This window comes from Ranitomeya imitator, chromosome 4 (assembly GCF_032444005.1).
Source record: "Ranitomeya imitator isolate aRanImi1 chromosome 4, aRanImi1.pri, whole genome shotgun sequence".
NCBI classification, from domain to species: Eukaryota; Metazoa; Chordata; class Amphibia; order Anura; family Dendrobatidae; genus Ranitomeya; species Ranitomeya imitator.
Genome location: NC_091285.1, coordinates 362,634,666 through 362,647,808, shown reverse-complemented (window position 1 = coordinate 362,647,808; position 13,143 = coordinate 362,634,666). Strand labels below are relative to the sequence as shown.

General features: G+C 46.6%; 1 protein-coding gene across 3 annotated transcripts in view; it reads left to right on the top strand.

Moving 5' to 3' along the window:
- ARMC10 (armadillo repeat containing 10) overlaps positions 1–13,143 on the top strand; it is a 35,779-nt gene that overhangs the window by 3,730 nt on the left and 18,906 nt on the right. For 2 of the 3 annotated variants that reach the window (XM_069765118.1, XM_069765117.1), the window contains exon 2: positions 9,270–9,421. In XM_069765118.1, coding sequence (XP_069621219.1) covers positions 9,270–9,421 — 152 coding nt within the window. Of the gene's footprint in view, positions 1–4,832; positions 4,997–9,269; positions 9,422–13,143 lie in introns of those variants that run through there. The other variant, XM_069765119.1, reaches the window with a different exon arrangement.

Genomic DNA, 13,143 nt, shown 5'->3' with positions numbered 1-13,143 from the left:
CGAGCAGCAGGAGGACCCAGGGACACAGGTGAGTATGGCAGGGTCCCCGAATCCCCCTATTTCTCTGTCCTCTGATGTGCGATCACATCAGAGGACAGAGAATTACACTTTGACTTTTTTTTTTTTGCGGTCGCCGGTAAACAGTTAATTACCGGCGATCGCAAAACAGGGGTCGGTAAAACCGACCCCGATCATGCTCTTTGGGGTCTCTGCTACCCCCGGCAGCTGAGACCCCAAAGATTCTCGCGGGGCCGGCCGGCGGGCGCACTGTGCATGCGCCCGCCATTTTGAAGATGGCGGCGCCCACCGGGAGCCACGAGGAGCATCGGGGGAGATAAGTAAGTATTGGGGGGCTACCTGGGACCCCTTTTCTCTGTCCTCCGATGTGCGATCACATCGGAGGACAGAGAAATTAAAGAGATCGCGTTTTTTGTTTTTTTTTGCGATCGCCGGTAAACTGTTAATTACCGTCGATCGCAAATGCGGGGTGGGTTAAAAAAACCCCGAATCATGTTCTCTGGGGTCTCGTCTACCCCCGGCAGCCGAGACCCCGGAGAAAATCCGACTCTGGGGGGCGCTATTTACTTTTTCCACAGCACCGTTAATTAACGGCGCTGTGGTTTAAGTACCCTTAGCGGCCGCCGTTAAAAGGCGTATCGGCGGTCGCTAAGGGGTTAATTTCCTCTATACAGTATGATGCCAACATAAGTGCTCCCCAAACCCAGTGTGATGCCCACACAATGAATTCCTCCAAAGTACCCTCCACATGAACTGTATGATCCAGAGGTGTAGCTAGGGTTTTGGTTCGGGGGGGGGGGGCAAAGCTTCCGAGTGTAACCTTGATTACAACTGGGTGACGTACCCTAATAGTGAATGTAGGAGAACCTCAGCAGATGACAGCGCTGTTACTGAAAATAATCTCTATACAAAGACCGACATGGATATAACTGCCATATGGTGACATACAGTGGTAGATACCAGCCCTAAAGAACACACAAGTCATTACAGCACAGTTGCAGATAATGACTTATAGCTGACGTTCTTTCTGATGGAATCGTTCACTTTTCTCCCCTTTTCCAACTGGCCCAGACCGACATGACAACTTCTCCAGCCACAACTTGGCTGCAGAGAATACATTTCATGTCTCATATTTTCAGCATTGTCCCCAATGGGACTATTCCCAACCTGCACAAGCTCCTCATCCTGCTGATACCCCAATACTGAGCCACTGCTGTCGTATGTGTCCCTATTACTGTACCTGCTGTATGGTGCTGTGACCTTTAGCTGGTAAAACAAACATCTAGAACATAGTAATGCCATGTGCAAGTGCCCTAAAACACTGCCCACATTGTGCCCCCTAGGAAGTAATAATGCCCTGTGTGCCTCTCTAACAGTCTCAACAACCTGAGTTCCCCTATAACAATAAATGCAAGCTTTACATTTAATAATGTCCCTCCCATGTACAGCTCCCCTATACACAGTATGATGCTCTTCTATACATAGTATAATGCACCCTCAGTGTAGTACCCCCTACACAGTCCCACACAGAATGCTAACCCATTAGTAGCCCCCAAACTGATGACTCCAACACTGTACAAAGTTCCCACATTATATCCCCATAGGCAGACTATATAGCATAATGCGCTCCCCATAGGCAGACTGTAGATGGCATAATGCGCTCCCCATAGGCAGACTGTAGATGGCATTATGCGCTCCCCATAGGCAGACTGTAGATGGCATTATGCGCTCCCCATAGGCAGACTATAGATGGCATAATGTACACCCCATAGGCAGACTGTAGATGGCATTATGCGCTCCCCATAGGCAGACTGTAGATGGCATAATGCGCTCCCCATAGGCAGACTGTAGATGGCATAATGTACACCCCATAGGCAGACTGTAGATGGCATTATGCGCTCCCCATAGGCAGACTGTAGATGGCATTATGCGCTCCCCATAGGCAGACTGTAGATGGCATTATGCGCTCCCCATAGGCAGACTGTAGATGGCATTATGCGCTCCCCATAGGCAAACTGTAGATGGCATAATGTACACCCCATAGGCAGACTAGATGGCATTATGCGCTCCCCATAGGCAGACTGTAGATGGCATTATGCGCTCCCCATAGGCAGACTGTAGATGGCATTATGCACTCTTCATAGGCAAACTGTAGATGGCATAATGTACACCCCATAGGCAGACTGTAGATGGCATTATGTGCTCCCCATAGGCAGACTGTAGATGGCATAATGTGCTCCCCATAGGCAGACTGTAGATGGCATTATGCACCCCATGAAAAAAAAAATACAATACTCCTCTCAGGACATCGGGTGCCAAGTAATGACGTCATCACGCCCGCTGTCAGTGTCTGTTTCAGTGACATCAGATTCTGAGGGGGATTGATGGGAGAGTGAGCTTTACGCTCCCTGTCTCATCAGTGCGGTCAACTGTGTCGACTCTCCAGGTCACGGGACCCATAGCCGCCATGTGGCAGAGCAGGAAGATCGAGTCTCCCTGCTCTGTTGCAGAATGTAGCTATGGGTTGCGTTGTCATGATCCAGGTCGGGGTTTTGCTTTTCTTTCCCAGGCCTGGTTATGGTGGGGTTAACCTTTCCTACTTCTTTGGTTTGTGAGTGGCTATTGGTGCCTTTCCTGGTAGCATTTGTCAGTGATAGTTCCAGTCTCTGGCTTGAGCAGCTGACCTGTGTACCCTAGTGATCCTTCTGCCTCTGATTTGTGCCTGACCCGTTCCCTATCCCTGACTTAGTGGGTGTTTGGTTTCCTACAGTGTATGACTCGGCTTGAATTCTGAACCCTGCCTCCTGCTTTCCGTCTCTGTTAGGCTACGTTCACACTAGCGTTATGCTAGTTTGCGTCGGGCGACGCATGCGTCATGCGCCCCTATATTTAACATGGGGGACGCATGCGTTTTTGTTTGTTGCGTTGTGAGACGCATGCGTCTTTTTTGCTGCAAGCGTCGGACCAAGAAAACGCAACAAGTTGCATTTTTCTTGCGTCCAAATTTCGGCAAAAAACGACGCATGCGTCGCAAAACGCAGCGTTTTTGCATGTGTTTTGGTGCGTTTTTATTTGCGTTGTGCGTTGCGTCGCCGACGCAGCGGCGCACAACGCAAATGTGAACGTAGCCTTACTACATTTCCTGTCTGGCTTTGACTCTGGCTCGTACCCCGACTACACCTTCTGTCTCACCTTTTGGATCCCACGCTACCGTCTGGCTTGTCTCTGACCATGTGCATTGCTGTGACCTCTGGTACTTTGTCTTCCTGTTTGTTGCTGACCGGCCTGTCTGACTACTCTGCCGCCTCCTAATGGCACTCCGCGCTTTGCTCTGCAGTGCTACATGGTGAGTGCTACTTTTTTCCCCCTTACCTGCGTCCTCTGGTGGAGGTTGCGTGCAACTGCCTTGCAGTTGCATTACACGTGCTGTGCATGTGGATACAGTTACAGTAGCTTAGCTCGGCAGTATAATATAATGTTCCCTCCACACACACAGCCCTGCAAACAGTATTACTGTATTTTTCGGACTATAACACGCACTTTCCCCCCCCCAAAAAATGTGAGGAAAATGGGGGGTGCGTCTTATAGTCGTAATGCAGGCTTACCGCCAGTGGTGTGGTGGCGGCGGCGGCAGAGGTGCGGGGGATGATGAGCGGTATGGCGTGAGCAAGGTCCTTTCCACAGGTGAGGTGACGCAGCGGCCCGGTATCCAATGTGAGCAGCAGAGCTGGGTTAATCACCGGTTTCTCGGTGGCGGCGGCCATCTTCCTGAGGCCGCACGTGCGCAAATGGAGTGCTTTGCTTCCCGGGGCTTCAGGAAAATGGCCGCGGTAGGCCGCGCGTGCGCAGATGGAGATCGCGGCGACCATTTTCCTGAAGCCTATTTCGCAGATTCAGATCTCGGCTTCAGGAAAATGGCCGCCGCGATCTCCATCTGCGCAAGCGCGGCCTCCCGTGGCCATTTTCCTGAATCCCCCGGGAAGCAGAGCACTTCATCTGCGCACGCGCGGCCTCAGGAAGATGGCCGCCGCCACCGAGAAACCGGTGATTAACCCAGCTCTGCTGCTCACATTGGATACCGGGCCGCTGCATCACCTCACCAGTGGAAGGGATCCTGCTCACGGCATACCCCTCATTATCCCCGCACCTCTGCCGTCGCCACACCTCTGCTGCAATCCCCCCCATGGACACCAGGCCGTGGCATCGCCCACCTAAGCAGGAAGGGACCCTGCTCAGGTGCACGCCGTAGCGCATCACCCCACCTCAGCCGACACAATGCCTCCTGTGACCCTGCTCTGCCACCGCCAGCCCTCAGGTAAGATACTGTAAATTCGGACAATAAGACGGACCCCCATCTTATAAAAAAATCTTTTTTTCTGCAATTTTCACCCCATAAGGGGTGCGTCTTATGGTCAGATGCGTCTTAGTCCGAAAAATACGTTATGTCTCCCACACGTAGACTTACAAACAGTATAATGGCCACCCCCATGTCGCCTTGCAAACAGTATAATGGCCACTCCCCACATAGCGCTTCAAACAGTATAATGGCTGCCCCCACGTAGCCTTGCACACAGTTAATGGCTGCCCCCCACGTAGCACTGCAAACATTATAATGCCCCCACGTAGCGCTTCAAACAGTATAATGGCTGCAAACAATATACACCGTGTTCCAAATTATTATGAAAATTGTTTTTAAGTGTCGTAAAGATTTGTTTTGTTTTTCAAATAAACTCATGGATGGTATTGTGTCTCAGGGCTCAATGGATTACTGAAATCAATCTTAAACACTTGTGATAATTAGTTTTCCAGGTGATTCTAATTAAAGGAAAACTACTTAAAAATTGATGTTCCACATTATTAAGCAGGCCACAGTTTTCAAGTAACATGGGAAAGAAAAAGGATCTCTCTGCTCCTGAAAAGCATCAAATAGTGCAATGCCTTGGTCATGGGATGAAAACATTAGATATTTCCCGTAAAGGTAAGTGTGATCATCATACTGTTAAAAAATTTGTGGCTGAATCTGAGCACAGACGTGTTCGCGCTGATAAAGGCATAATGAGGAAAGTTTCTGCCAGGCAAGTTCATCGGATTAACAGAGCAGCTGCTAAAAAGCCATTACAAAGCAGCAAACAGTTATTTGAAGCTGCTGGTGCCTCTGTAGTCCCTCGAACCTCAAGGTGTAGGATCCTTAAAAGGCTTGCTATGTTGCATAAACCTACTATTCGGCCAACCCTAATCAGTGTTCACAAGCAGAAACGGTTGCAGTGGGCCCAGACATACATGAAGACTAATTGTCAGTCTTATTTACTGATGAGTGTCGAGCAACCCTGGATGGTCCAGATGGATGGAGTAGTGGAGGGTTGGTGGATGGCCGCCATGTCCCAACAAGGCTGCGACGTCGGCAAGGAGGTGGAGGAGTCATGTTTTGGGCCGGAATCATGGGGAAACAGCTAGTAGGGCCCTTTAAGGTTCCTGAAGGTGTGAAAATGACCTCTGCAAAGTATACAGAGTTTCTGACTGACAACTTTCTTCCATGGTCTAAAAAGCAGAAACGTGCCTTCAGGAGCAAAATCATCTTCATGCATGACAATGCACCATCTCATGCTGCAAAGAATAGTGGAGTCATTGGCTGCTATGGGCATAAAAGGAGATAAACTCATGGTGTGGCCACCATCTTCCCCTGACCTCAACCCTATAGAGAACCTTTGGAGTATCATCAAGCAAAAGATCTATGAGGGTGGGAGGCAGTTCACATCAAAACAGCAGCTCTGGGAGGCTATTCTGACTTCATGCAAAGACGTACAAGCAGAAACTCTCCAAAAACTCACAAGTTCAATGGATGCAAGAATTGTGAAGGTGATATCAAAGAAGGGTTCCTATGTTAACATGTAACTTGGCCTGTTAGGATGTTTTGGAGTTAAATAGCTTTTTTGTTCAGTGAATGTGACCTCCTAATGCTGCAAATTCCACAAATGAGCATTTTCAGTTCTTTAAAACATATCAAATGTATAGAAATTCTACTGTGACTAATAGTTTGGAAAAGTGCATTTTGAGTTTTTATTCATTTTGGAGATTATACTGTTATCATTGGGAGGTGTCTTCAATAAAATTTGATGTATAATCTAACGGGTGATGACTTTTATTAGACTGACTGTAATTTGCACCGACCATTTAGGAAAATCCGAGAAAAATATTTGCATAATAATTTGGACACATAAAGAGAAACAAAAAGCCAGCTCACCAGGCAGCCTCAGCAGGTGCACGGAACTTCCACGCTGATCCACGTAGTATAGAGTAGAAAGACGAAAAAAGCTTTGTTCCAGCTCCAAAATTTTAAAATTTTAAGTCCTTTTATTAATCCATGATAAAAGCATAGGCCGAGTGACTCTCCATAGCACAGTAGGAGACGAGCTACGTGTTTCGATCTTTTCAAATCTTTGTCAGAGCTCTGACTTAAAATTTTGAAGCTGGAACAAAGCTTTTTTTCGTCTTTCTATAATAATTTGGAACATGGTGTAATGCCCCCACATAGCCCTACAAACAGTATAATGCCCCCCCCCCCCCCCACACACACATAGCCCTACAAAAATATAATGGACGCCCCCACATAGCCCTGCAAACAGTATAATGCCCCCCCACACACACAGCCCTACAAAAATATAATGGACGCCCCCACATAGCCCTGCAAACACTATAATGGCAGCCCCCACGTAGCCCTGCAATCAGGATAATGACTGCCTTCCATGTAGTATGATGCAACCTGACCCCTTGCACACAGTCCCTCTGAACAGTATAATGACCTCATAATGTGCTAACTGATTTAAAAATAAATACCGTACTCCTCTACTCATTCCCTCACTGCTCCGGTGTCTGCAGCATGTGGTATGAAGCATCGCACAGCGGGCACGATATAGTGATGTCATCACGCCCACTGTGCCGAGACGTCAGAGCTCCAGCGCAGCGGATGGCTTCCTCTTGCATGATTGCTTTAAACTGGATCGGCATCCATGATGGCAACCACATGGTTTGTCGCTTTTGGCAGAACGCCCCTGCTAGTACTTGTGGATATTCAGTCCACCTTTTGGCTAGGGCTACATACGACATTGCATGTAAAACGTTCCTATGGTGTCGCATTACGCCTGTAAAAATCTTGTGACTGTGACAGTCGCAAAAGTTTCCAATTAAGTTGGGTTTTCTGTTGTAAGTCACAAGCGCCTAACTTGTCTTATATTTCAATGGATGTCACCTGCAACATGCGACGTATTACAGTTTCGCTGTCCTATTTTGCAGCAAAATCACGTGTGTAAAAGTCACACGGCAGCACGTGACACACAAGCCGTACAGATGTTTTTGTTAAATTGCCGTGATTGCCATTAAGCACTTTCAAATTTCTTCACTTCTTCCAAGAGCCATAATTTTTTTTTTTTTTTTCCATAGACTTATAAGGGCTTTTTTTTTTTGCGGGACAAGCCATAGTTTTTAATGAGGCCATTTATTTTACCATATAATGTACTTTAAAAAAAAAGGTTAAAAAAAAAACGTAAGTGGGATGAAATGGTAAAAAAGAGAATGCAATTCCACCACTGTTTTTTGGGATTTGTTTTTACGGTGTTCATTATGCAGTAAAAATGACCTGACCCTATGATTCTCCAGGTCAGTACGATTACAGAGATGGCAAACCTGTATAGGGTGTGTTTGGTTTTTTGTTGTTGTTGTTAATGAATGGAAAAAAAAAGGGGGGGAAGGGGGGGAAGGGGAGAGAGATTATTCAGCTCACCAGGTGCAGCACAATTGAGGCCTCCACCAAAAGAATGCGGTGCACAGACTCCAGTCCAGGAGCTGGGCAACAAGCAGCGGAAAAACAGCGGGTTCCAGCATCCACTTAATTATGTAGCGTTAAAACATGACTTTTAATGAGAAAAATTAAAATTCTAAGAACAAATACGGTATATGCCAAACAAAAATGGGAGGGAAGATAAAAGGTCTGTGTCAATCTGTGAAGCTCTTTGTCCTGGATTACCACTTTGTTAGTGATAAATTTTGGTCGATATGATTTGTTTATTTATGAAAACATTGAAAATTTGTCAAAATTAGAAAATTTTGCCATTTTCAAGCTTTAAAATTTATGCCATTAAATAATAGTTATACCACACAAAACCATTAATAACCTTTCCCATATCTCCACTTCTTTAGTTTTGAAACTTTTTTTTATGATGTTTTATTCAATATCAGTATTCACGTCTATCCACATGTTAGTTCATGTCAGAGGAGAGAGAAATGATTTTTAAATAAGACTAAACTCCCTCTTTTTTTTATTACGTGATTGCCTTTATTTGGTGAATAATGGCGATTATGTGAAGGAGAACTGTAAAAACTGGCCCTGACCATGTTCTCCAGGGTCTCGGCTACCCTCAAGAGCTGACACCCCCCCTAACCCCTCCCCCAACCCACCCCCCCCCCCCCCCCCCCCCGGCAATAACATTTTTCTGTTGTTGGGGCTGGATGAGGGTTTTTTTTGTTTTTTTTTTGCACAGTGACTTGTTATTAGTACTGATACTAATGGTCTGCTATCAACATTTTGCTTATTTTTCATTTTTTTAAGGGTAGTGAGGTGACCAAAAACGCAATTCTGGCTCTTGGGATTTTTTTTTCTACTTGCAACATTTACCGTAGGGGTTGATCAATTTTATATTTTGAGAAATTAGACTTTTACAGATGAAGCAGTACCAAATATGTGATAGAGCTAGACACTTTATTGTTGTTCTTACATTTTTTTTATTCCCTTATAAACTTGATCTCTTTTACGATTTACTACAATACCGCAGTATATAGGGAACATCGTGGTTTGCTACAGAGCACCAAGATGTCAGGGACAGGGGCCTGGCTTCTTTGGTACTACATTGGTTGCTCCTAGATTGCATCATAGAGGGAGGAGGGTGGCAGTGGATGCTGGTGTGTGTGTGAGCACTAGAGCTCCTTACATTTAAATGCCGCTGTCAGACTTTCAACTCTGGCAGCAGCTTCTCCATACCATCTCCTTACTATCTCCATACCATACCATCTCCATACCAGCATCAGCTGCATATGTAGTGGGCTCAGGTACTCAATCCCTTACATACAGTATTTACTTTGTACAATAATGGCAGCAGCTATTGGCGGCTATGTTTTCTTATCATCCACTAATTTTCTGAAAACCTGCAGGTTTTAATTTTCTATATGTACATTATATGTATTTTTTTTTCTTCTTTCAGTCCAATCTGAAAATTTTCCTAAGTGTGCTGGTAATCTGGAGGCCCATCATCTAGAATCATTACTTCAGCTTCTCTCAGGCAGCAGTGACTCTTCAGCTGTAGAGCAGATCTTGGTCACTCTCTGTAACAGTGCAGCATTTTCTGTAAATCATGTAAGTAAGCTGTTGCTTCTGGCCCTAATTCTGCTCACAGAAGAACTTCCTGTATTAGATTTGTGGTACACACACCCTTAAAATGCCTACAACATTTTTATGCATCTTCCCCTCTTTGCAGAATGTTGGCCCTTTAAATAATCTGGTGGAAATTCCACAGTCAGAGCACCTTAAAGAGTAACCATTGTTTTTCTAGTCACCTTCCACGACAGCATAGGAGGATGTCTCCATTCCCTAATGGGGGACAGGAAGCACAAGAGGTTAAAAGGCCCCTCCTATTAGCCAGTGTCTTTCCTGTCCCCCATGGGGCATGGAGAGGTTTTCGTATGCTGTGTGGCCGGCGACTGCAGTGTACCTGGTTTTTCCTGCCGGGCAGTGGTGGTCGTGGGCTCTGCCTTCCTCCATGTCATGCTGCTCCTGTCTCCCCGTGATTCGGGACCTTTCCTGGCCCACCCACGCCTCCATGGGAGCTCACCGGCGTCCCGGAAGTGACGTCATCGCTGCGCGCGTGTCACTTACGGTTCTGCGTTCCACTACATGGAACGCATCCACTTTCGGATTCTCGGCCTCCTGCGGCCCCCGGATCTTCGAACACTGCGGAGAGCATGCCATTCCACGTGGTGGCCTGATCTCGGACCCGGGGAGGAGGAGGGGAATAGTTTTATCCGCACTGGGGGCAGGGTTTATTTCTATATAAACCTGCCTGAAGACACCTCCAGGTAAGACTGATCCCTGTCAGTATGGATGGTGCTTCCTGCCCTGCATCTGCGGAGCCCAGCGTTTCCCCAACTCCAGTAAGTTTGTCGCGGGGTAGGTCCGAGGCCAGAGGTAATAAGGGGCCCCCTTTTACTCTGCTCTCCATCTTATTGCAGGGAGAAAGTCTGCCCAGAAAATTCCAGCCAAAAAGTCTTCAAAATGCGCAATCTGAAGCTTCCCTCTCTATGGGAGAAGGGTGCACGGATAAAGTAGTCGGAGCAGAACAGCTCTCCCTCCTTGACGAAATCCGTACCCTGGTTAAGCATGAAGTGCAATCTTCTCTAGCCACCTTCAATCCACCTCCACTGCCAGGTCCATCTCCTTCTAAAAAAAAAAGGAAGATACAAATTGAAGATTCTTGCTCTGAGTCTGATCACTCATATTCCTCTTCTCCTGAGAAATGGGGTGAATCTTCCGTGTCTAAATTTTCAGAGGCAAGAAAATATCTTTTCTCCTCTGACTATATTGAGGAGTTAGTAATGGCTGTACGTAACACAATGGGGTTACAGGAGGAATCTGTCCCTCAATCCATACAGGATGAAATGTTTGGATCAGAGCGATATTTGGGGTTTCCGGTGCATAGGAACATTCTAGATTTAATATCTCAGGAGTGGGAGCTCCCAGAGAAACGCCTAACCACTCCCTCTGAAATGAAGCAAGACAAGAGTAGCGAAAAAAACTTCGCTCCCCTTTGAGTAATCCTCTCAGCTGAGAGATCCGTTGGATAGAAAAATGGAGAGCCTATTTAAAAAGTCATGGGAAACATCCTCCTCGGGGTTAAAATCTAATATTGCTGCTACCTGTGTTGCCAGAGCTCTCTCCCGTTGGATGGATGAGCTGGAAAAGCATATCTCCCAGGGTACGTCGAGAGGGGAACTTCTAGACTCTCTTCCCATGCTCCAAAAGGCTTCTGCTTTTCTGGCTGATGCTTCTATGGAGTCGATTAGAATAGTGGCCAGAGTAATGCTCAATTCCCTTTAAAGGGACACTGTCACCTGAATTTGGAGGGAACAATCTTCAGCCATGGAGGCGGGGTTTTGGGGTTTTTGATTCACCCTTTCCTTACCCGCTGGCTGCATGCTGGCTGCAATATTGGATTGAAGTTCATTCTCTGTCCTCCGTAGTACACGCCTGCACAAGGTGCAATCTTGCCTTGTGCAGGCGTGTACTATGGAGGACAGAAAATGAACTTCAATCCAATATTGCAGCCAGCGGGTAAGGAAAGGGTGAATCAAACACCCAAAAACCCCGCCTCCATGGCTGAAGATTGTTCCCTCCAAATTCAGGTGACAGTGTCCCTTTAAGGGTGATTATCTTTTTGGTCCTGCTTTAGACGAAATTATGGAAAAGGCCACAGATAGAAAAAAGGCCCTTCCAGAGCAGAAACCTATCAGAAAACTTTTTTTATTTTGTGCCCCGCAATCTAATACCTCCCAAACAAGAGGTAAGGGGAAAACTGGGAGATGGAGCTATGCCAGGGGCAAGGGGAAAAAATATCCTCATTGCCCAGCAGCAACAGCCCCAGCAGGACAAACAATGACTCTATCCCGGTGTGGGAAAGGCTCGCAAATTTTATTCATCAATGGCGGGCCATCACCAGTTGTCAGTGGGTCCTCAATGTCATTCAGGAGGGCCTCCTGATCGAATTCATATTTCCCCCCCCCCCCCCCTTTTCCCGGAGTCTGACGATCACCTCCCCAACATCACTAGGAGTGCATACATTGATGATGACAGGCCTCGGAGATCAAATAAAATCAAATGCAATCTCTCCTTCCCCCGAAGACTGGAGTTCGGGCCATTACTCTCGTCTCTTCCTGGTAAAAAAAAATCTGGGGATGCACGAGTTATAATAAGTCTGAAATACCTCAATTTTCATATTCAATACCGAAAATTCAAAATGGAAATCTGCTATTCCTCTGATAGGTCCGCATTATTTTATGGCAACCATCGACCTAAAAGATGCGTATTTTCTCGTGCCGATTCACCCCGGCACAGTAAGTATCTCAGATGCGCAATACAGTACAACCAGCAAGTGAGACACTTCCAATTCAGTGTACTTCCTTTTGGGATTTCTTCAGTGCCGAGAGTTTTCTCCAGGATAATGGCAGAGGTGGTATCATATATCTGGAGACAGGGAGCAACCACAGAAATAATGGTGGAGACCGTCCACAATATAACCCAAAGTAGAAACAACTTTATTATTAAAACATACATATAGGTATAAGACAGGGGCGAGACTAGAACAGGCAGTAAAGCACATCACCACGAAACCGGCGAGAGCCCATACATAATGAGGATCGATCACTAGCGCAAGTGCGCAGCATAATAATCAAAACATATTAATGTGACCTACCAAATGGTATGTAGACCCAGACACGTATGGGCTCACGCCCTCCCCGACGCGCGTTTCGGAAGTATAAAACTTCCTTCCTCAGGGAGACAGGGAGTCTGTATTGTTCCTTACCTGGACAATCTGCTTAACATAGCTCCCTCGGCCCAGACTCTCAGCGATCATGTTTCAAAGACTCTCAACATTCTCAGAACCCTTGGGTGGCTCCCAAATCTAAAGAAATCCCAGCTTCAACCTTCCAAATCAAGGACATTTCTGGGAGTTCTGTTAGACTCTGTAAAACAAAAACCCTTTCTCCCGGAGGATCATCGCCAGGCTGTAATCAGAAAAATTGCAGACTTCAGGAAGAGAGATCCCCGACTCTTCGAAAGGGCATGTCGGTCCTAGGCTCCATGACGACGTGTATTCAGACAGTGTCCGGGCCACAGGCACATTTCAGAATCCTTCAAGCCCACATCCTAACAAAGTGGGACGGGAATCCGGGCTCTTTGAACAAAAGCGTGCACACACTGGGGTGTGTGAAAGCATCCCTAGCGTGGTGGTTAAACCCCAAAAATATACGCAAGGGTGTGAGCTGGTCACAATCTCCCCTGGTGACGATTACTACCGATGCCAG